This window comes from Arvicanthis niloticus, unplaced genomic scaffold (genome assembly GCF_011762505.2).
Source record: "Arvicanthis niloticus isolate mArvNil1 unplaced genomic scaffold, mArvNil1.pat.X pat_scaffold_1877_arrow_ctg1, whole genome shotgun sequence".
Lineage (NCBI taxonomy): Eukaryota > Metazoa > Chordata > Mammalia > Rodentia > Muridae > Arvicanthis > Arvicanthis niloticus.
Window position 1 is genome coordinate 2,304 of NW_023045750.1, and position 6,189 is coordinate 8,492.

The 6,189-nt window shown below is 48.6% G+C and overlaps 1 protein-coding gene across 2 annotated transcripts; it reads left to right on the forward strand.

Moving 5' to 3' along the window:
* The first annotated feature begins 4,351 nt into the window (after nt 1-4,351).
* LOC117701681 (thiol S-methyltransferase TMT1A-like) lies at nt 4,352-5,549 on the forward strand. 2 transcript variants are annotated; one of them, XM_076706277.1, is made up of 2 exons: nt 4,352-4,532; nt 4,921-5,549. In XM_076706277.1, the coding sequence occupies exons 1-2, from the start codon at nt 4,367-4,369 to the stop codon at nt 5,532-5,534; spliced, it is 780 nt and encodes a 259-aa protein (XP_076562392.1). In that variant the 5' UTR covers nt 4,352-4,366; the 3' UTR covers nt 5,535-5,549. The 2 variants fall into 2 exon arrangements, with proteins under 2 accessions (XP_076562392.1, XP_034349107.3); XM_034493216.3 differs by lacking the exon at nt 4,352-4,532 and having other exon boundaries at nt 4,769-5,549.
* The last annotated feature ends 640 nt before the right edge of the window (nt 5,550-6,189 follow it).

A 6,189-nucleotide genomic window follows, 5' to 3' on the forward strand; every position in this document is an offset into this window, starting at 1 on the left:
GGGGCCGACTTTTAGCAGAAAGCGGCTATCAGCTTTGCAGCCATCTTGAGCCATATACCCTGACATGAGACTTGGATTACAATAGCCTACAACAGCTGAGCACACTCTGATAATCTTGGTTTAGATATCTTGGGTGCATGAGATTAAAGGTGTGTGAGATTAAAGGTGTGTAACTTAAGAGTTTGACTTAGAAGTGTAGAGATCAGAGTTAGAGACAAGACCTAAGGGCATGATTAAAGGCGTGACCTGAAGTCGTGGTTTAGAAGTGAGACATATAAAAGGATAGAGGCAGACGGGAGAGACTGAGACACAGCAGAGAGGAGACAGAGAAGCAGGCACTTGGGAGAGAACTTGGAAGAAGTAACTTGAAACTTGGAGGTACTAGGAACTAGGAACTAGGAACTCAAGACTTGGGACTTGGACTAAGAAGAGAGACTGAAGAATAAACGGGACTGAAATGCACTCTGTCTGGTCTCCATTCTTCGAGTCTGCCCTCACCCTCTCTCTTGCTGAACCCCGACCCGCCGACTGGAGCAGCAGCTTGGGCCGGCATACAGTGGCCACCAAACGCGGGGCAGCCCGGGCCTCAACATTTTGCTTGGGCCGCAACATTTTTTGGCCGCCCGAACGTGGGGCCAGCTCAGTTCCCAACAGTTATGCCTCACGTGCACATCACAACATTACAAATACAACTTTTAGAGTAGAGAGCCAGAGAGAGCCAGAGACAGCTCAGCAGCCAGAGATAGCTCAGCAGGGGAATGTGTGTGCCGCCAAGACCACGACAGCCTGACTGTGATCCCTGGGACCCACACAGTGAAGGGGACAACTGACAGCCACAGTTGTCCTCTGACCTCTACACATGCACCCTGGCATGGATGCTTGTGTTCTACACACAAGCGCGCGCGCACACACACACACACACACACACACACACACACCCTTGTGCAGACACACTATTGTGTACTTGGCATGTGCACCCATGTGTATACAAAACTTGAAATAAAATAAATGTCACCATTGTTTAAGTTCTCCTCTGTATTCATGCTACGGAGATATGTCACCGGTTATATGTCACTGCAGTAGGTGTGCCGGCTCCTGCAGCAGCCTGGGGACTCCTCAAAGCAACTGTGCTGAGTCAGAGTCAGGTGGGAAAGTCACTATCGTATGATCTATGTATGTGAAATTATTTGAGAAAATGGGCCACAGTTGTCCAGGAAGGGGGGAGGAGGGAGGGAGGAGAAGGGAGGAGGGAGAACAAGAAAGAGCAAGAGGACTCTCAGTGACATACTGTGTTCCAGCTGACACTGCTTCATAGTACTCAAATGGTAACTATACACATGAAACAGGCAAAGTTTAGGTCAACTTCCACTTCCAAAAGATCTCCTTAAAAGATGAAGCTAGTAGGGGCTGGAGAGGCTGTTCAGTGGTTAAGGGCATTTGTTGCTCACGCCAAGGGCTCACAGCTGCCTGTAACTCTAGTCCCAGGGGACCCGATGCTCTTGTCTCTGGCTCTGCAGGCATCAGGGTGAACACAGGCACACACACACACACACACACACACACACACACACACAGAGACACATACACACAGAGAGAGACACATACACACAGACACACACCCCCCACCCAAACATACAAAACTAAAAAAATAATAATTAGGAGGCAGGCACGATAATGCAAACCTTTAATCCCAGCACTTGGGAGGCAGAGGCAGATGGACCTCTGTGAGTCTGAGGCCAGCCTGGTCTACATATTGAGTTCCAGGATACATAGGGCTACAGAGTGAGACCCTGTCACAAAATAGAAAAAAACAAATAAAAAATCACAGATAGCTGGCTCTCGTTCTGGCAGCTGTTGCCGGTCACTGAGCTCCATAGAGACAGCCCGGGTCGGGGTGTGGGGTAAGAGCCGGTCTGGCACTGGGTGACTCAGTGCCTTGTGGAGGAAAATCCACTGAACAAGGCCAAAGTAGCCAAGAGACAAAATGTCCTCAGACGAATCTTAGTGCAAACTTGCGAGTGGAGAAGAGGCGACACCTGGATGTTTCTGGCTCCTCAGTGTTCTCACAGAGCTCAGAGAGGCACGGACTATGTTTGCCAATAAAAGGAAAAATCTGAAGTCATGGCGAAGGCAGACAAGGCTCGTTATGAAAGAGAAATGAAAACCTACATCGCCGCAAAGAGGAGACCAACAAGAAGTTGAAGGATCCAAGGCCCTGTGTGAAGGGGCCTGCCAGGCTGAAGGGAAACTATGAAAGGAAATGATGCCTACAGAACTAACTCGAGGCAGAGGCAAAGGGGGTGGTCAAGGCTGAAAGGAGCAAGAGAAGGAAGAATGGGGAGGTTGAGGTGAGGATGAAGAGGGTCAGGAAGAAGCTGAGGACGAGGAGGAAGCCAAAGCTGATGATGGTAGTGGTGATGATGATGATGATGAAGTTGGTTCAAACACAGTTTTTTTTCCTTGTCTACAAAGCATTTAAGTCCCCTGTACACAACTCACTCCTTTTAAATAATAAAAATGCAATGTAAGGCCATGCAAGGTTTTTTTGTTTCATTTTGTTTTTTAAACTACACTGTGTCTTTTTGTATGTAGTTACTAAACTACCAAATGTCTTCAGACAGTCCTGTCCTGGTGGTGGTATTTCAACAGCCACTAACTTTGCCTGGTACAGTCTTTGGGGGGGTGGTGGTGGTGGAGGTGTTGTAAATTGGCATAGAAATTTAAAGCAGTTTTTTGGTGTAGTCCCCCCCCAACTTCAGTTGTGTCTGATGCAGTGCATCTGAGGATTAGTGCTGTCCTATTAGCTGAATAACCATTCTGTAATGAAAAAAATATCCAAGAAAAACATGCAACTGTTTTGTTGACATTCTGAATGCTTCTGAGTAAATACATTTTTAAATTAAAAAATAATGAAGGTGGAGAAATTAAAACATTCAACATCCTCCTCTGGCCTCTACATATATATATGCATATGGTCCAGCACGCCTACGTGTGCACAGCACGCATATGGAATTGGCTGTTTTTTATTTGTTTGTTTGTTTGAGACAGGTCTCTCTCTTCTATAGTCCTGAGAGGAGTGTTGTAGAACTCACTGTGTACACCAGGCTGGCCTTGAACTCATAAAATCTGCCTGCCTTTGACTCAACAGTGCTGGCATTAAGCTATGTGCCACCAGGCCAGGCTGTTGTATTTGTAACATATGTGAAGGGTATATAGAATACGAGTAGACTTTAAATATATACACATCTCTCCCTGGATTAGGGATCAATGACAGAGTACTGCCCTGGCCTGCCTGAGGCCCTGAGCTCAGTCCTTAGTGCTACTGACCTCTGCCTCCAGATATAAGAAGAAAAACCAGAAGAACCCGGCTCAGCCAGTGCCCACCACTCCTGTTTCAGGATATGAGTTTTTCCCCTCTGGATGCTGCTGCCACTATGTCTGTCTGTCTTTCTTTCTTTCTTTCTTTCTTTCTTTCTTTCTTTCTCTCTCTCTTTCATTTTACAGTACATTATGAATGGTAGTCAGGACAGGAAATCAAACATGAACTTGGAGGCAGGCACTGAAGAAGAGGTCAAGAAGGAATAGAATGACTATCTTGTGCAGACTGATTTCTTATTCCAGCTGTTCAGGGAGGGCACTTGCCAGTCAAGAAAATATTCATCGATCTTTGGCCTACCGCCATGCGTATTATCAGATGGCTATGCGGCTCTCAGGTCCATCTCCTCCGGAAATTTTCTTGATCTGACTCGCGGAAGTATCTAAATATATTAGTTTTCTAAATCTAGTTATGTCTGCTCCCACTATCATTCACACATCAAAAGCACCAAGTTTTATATAGAATTACTTAGATAGTTCTTAACTTGATTACGACCTGTAAGACCACACGTGGAAAAAAACCGGAAGCAAACAATAGAAAAGTCATTTATCGTGTTTGTGAACTTATGAGTCAGAACAGTGCAGCTGACCTGCCATCTCAGGCTTCAGAAGATGCAGAGGGATCAGGAGAATTCAAGGTCAGCTGGGGCTAAAGAGCGAGACCCAGAACAAACCTCAACCAAAAGCTGCTTTATAAAACCCCTCGGACTCCAAACAGGGACTGTTCTGGCACTTTTATTCTAAATTGGTGGAGTTACATAATAAGCAAGCGTAGTAAGATTGACAGTTGCGGTTTTAAACTGATGAGTGGCTCAAAACAGTGACTTAGCAAAGATCCTTCTGATGAATTATTAACTTATGAAAGGCTCGGTTTACAATGGGAAGTGAGAAACTGTTGGGCGAGGCTTGGCGAGGTTTCCCTTCACTTCCTTTACACAAGACCAGGTTTTGGGGTGGGGTGGGGTGGGGTGGGGAGAGAAGGGAAGAATAAATGTGTGATAAAAGGGAGCCGGATGCCATCTTCCCTGGTGCGCTGACCCTGCTCCACGAGAGGACTTCTCCTAAAGGAAGCTTGGGTGGGTGGCGTGGAAGTACACACTACGCACTACCACCGAGGCAGGAAACTAGCTGCAGCCTCCAGACCCAAACAAAGCCAGGTAGGATCAGAGTCAGGGATCAGGCGGCAACCCTCCTAAGAGATGGGGGGGGGGGGGGGGCGTGGGGGAGGGAGGACACAGTCTTGGGCCACTGCGAAGGGAGCTGCGCCAACTTCTGCTAGCCAGCCATTGGGGGTAGGGTGGGGTGGGGCGGATGGGAGTCGGGGCTCTGTGATTGTTCCCCCCCGCCCCCCCCCCGACTCAGCTGACACCTCCTTCCTCCCTGATTGGCGCTGGAGCGAGGCCAGGAGCCTGCGCCCTGCTTCTTCAGGAGACACTCGGGGCCGTGGCCCTTCTCCTCTACTCGCAAAGATGACGCTCGCCGTCCTGGTCCTGCGGCTGGTGGTCTGCATCCTGGCGCTTCCCATGTTTCTGCTGAACCTTCTAGGCGTGTGGAGCTGGGTGTGCAAAAAGTGGTTTCCCTACTTCCTGAAACGCTTCACCGTGATGTACAACGAGCAGATGGCGAGCCGAAAGCGGGAGCTCTTCAGCAACCTGCAGGAGTTCGCGGGCCCCTCGGGGAAGCTGTCACTGCTGGAGGTGGGCTGTGGCACCGGGGCCAACTTTAAGTTCTATCCCCCCGGGTGCAGGGTCACTTGTATCGACCCCAACCCCAACTTCGAGAAGTTCCTGTTCAAGAGTGTCGCAGAGAACCGGCATCTGCAGTTCGAGCGCTTCGTGGTGGCGGCCGGAGAGAACATGCACCAGGTGGCCGATGGCTCTGTGGACGTGGTGGTCTGCACCCTGGTGCTGTGCTCGGTGAACAACCAAGAGAAGATTCTGCGCGAGGTGCACCGAGTGCTGAGGCCGGTGAGTGACAAGTGTGAAGGCTGGCTAGCTGCAGCTATCATGAGCAAGGGTGGTCCTATCAGTTTTGGGTGGATTCTAGAGATTTGTTTATTTATGTATATGAGTATACTGTCGCTGTCTTCAGCGCCCGGAAGAGGGCGCCAGATCCTATTACAGATGGTTGTGAGCCTCCATGTGGTTGCTGGGAATTGAACTCAGGACCTATGGAAGAGAAGCCAGGGCTCTTATTGGGTGGATTCTAAACTAAAAAACAAATGACTCCAGAAGAATTTTGCAAAAGAAAAAGAGCAGCAGTGAACTATGAGTGAAGGCTAACAAATCCGAACACACGAAGTTCTAAACTGCTGCAGAGGAAAGAGCCTGAGGGTAGTTCAGGTGTCAAACTTGGTAACAGAAGCTTCCAGAACAGCTGAGGGGTCATACCACACATGCAAACAAACAAACAAACAACCTTACAAGTCCTGGCACTGGGAGGCAGAGGCAGGTGCATCTCTAGAAGTTTGAGGCCAGCCTGGTCTACAGAGTGAGGGCCAGGCCAGCCAGCAATGCAGAGAGATTGACCATGTCTCCAAAACAAAACAAACAAAATTTACAGGTCACTAAGGATACTGGTTTTGTGTTTTAAAACAGGTCAGAGAAAAAAATGAGCAACTGGGCAGGAACAGGAATATAAATTAAAGCAGACTATCATGAGGCAGACTATCAGGTGGTGTTTGTTCATGACAGCACCAGAGACTCACAGCCTATAGTACTGCGGGGAGAGGGGGTTCTGGGAAGAGTTCACAGCCTATAGTAATGCAGGGAGAAGGGGGATCTGGGAAGAGGCCCCTCATATAGGAAGGGGCTT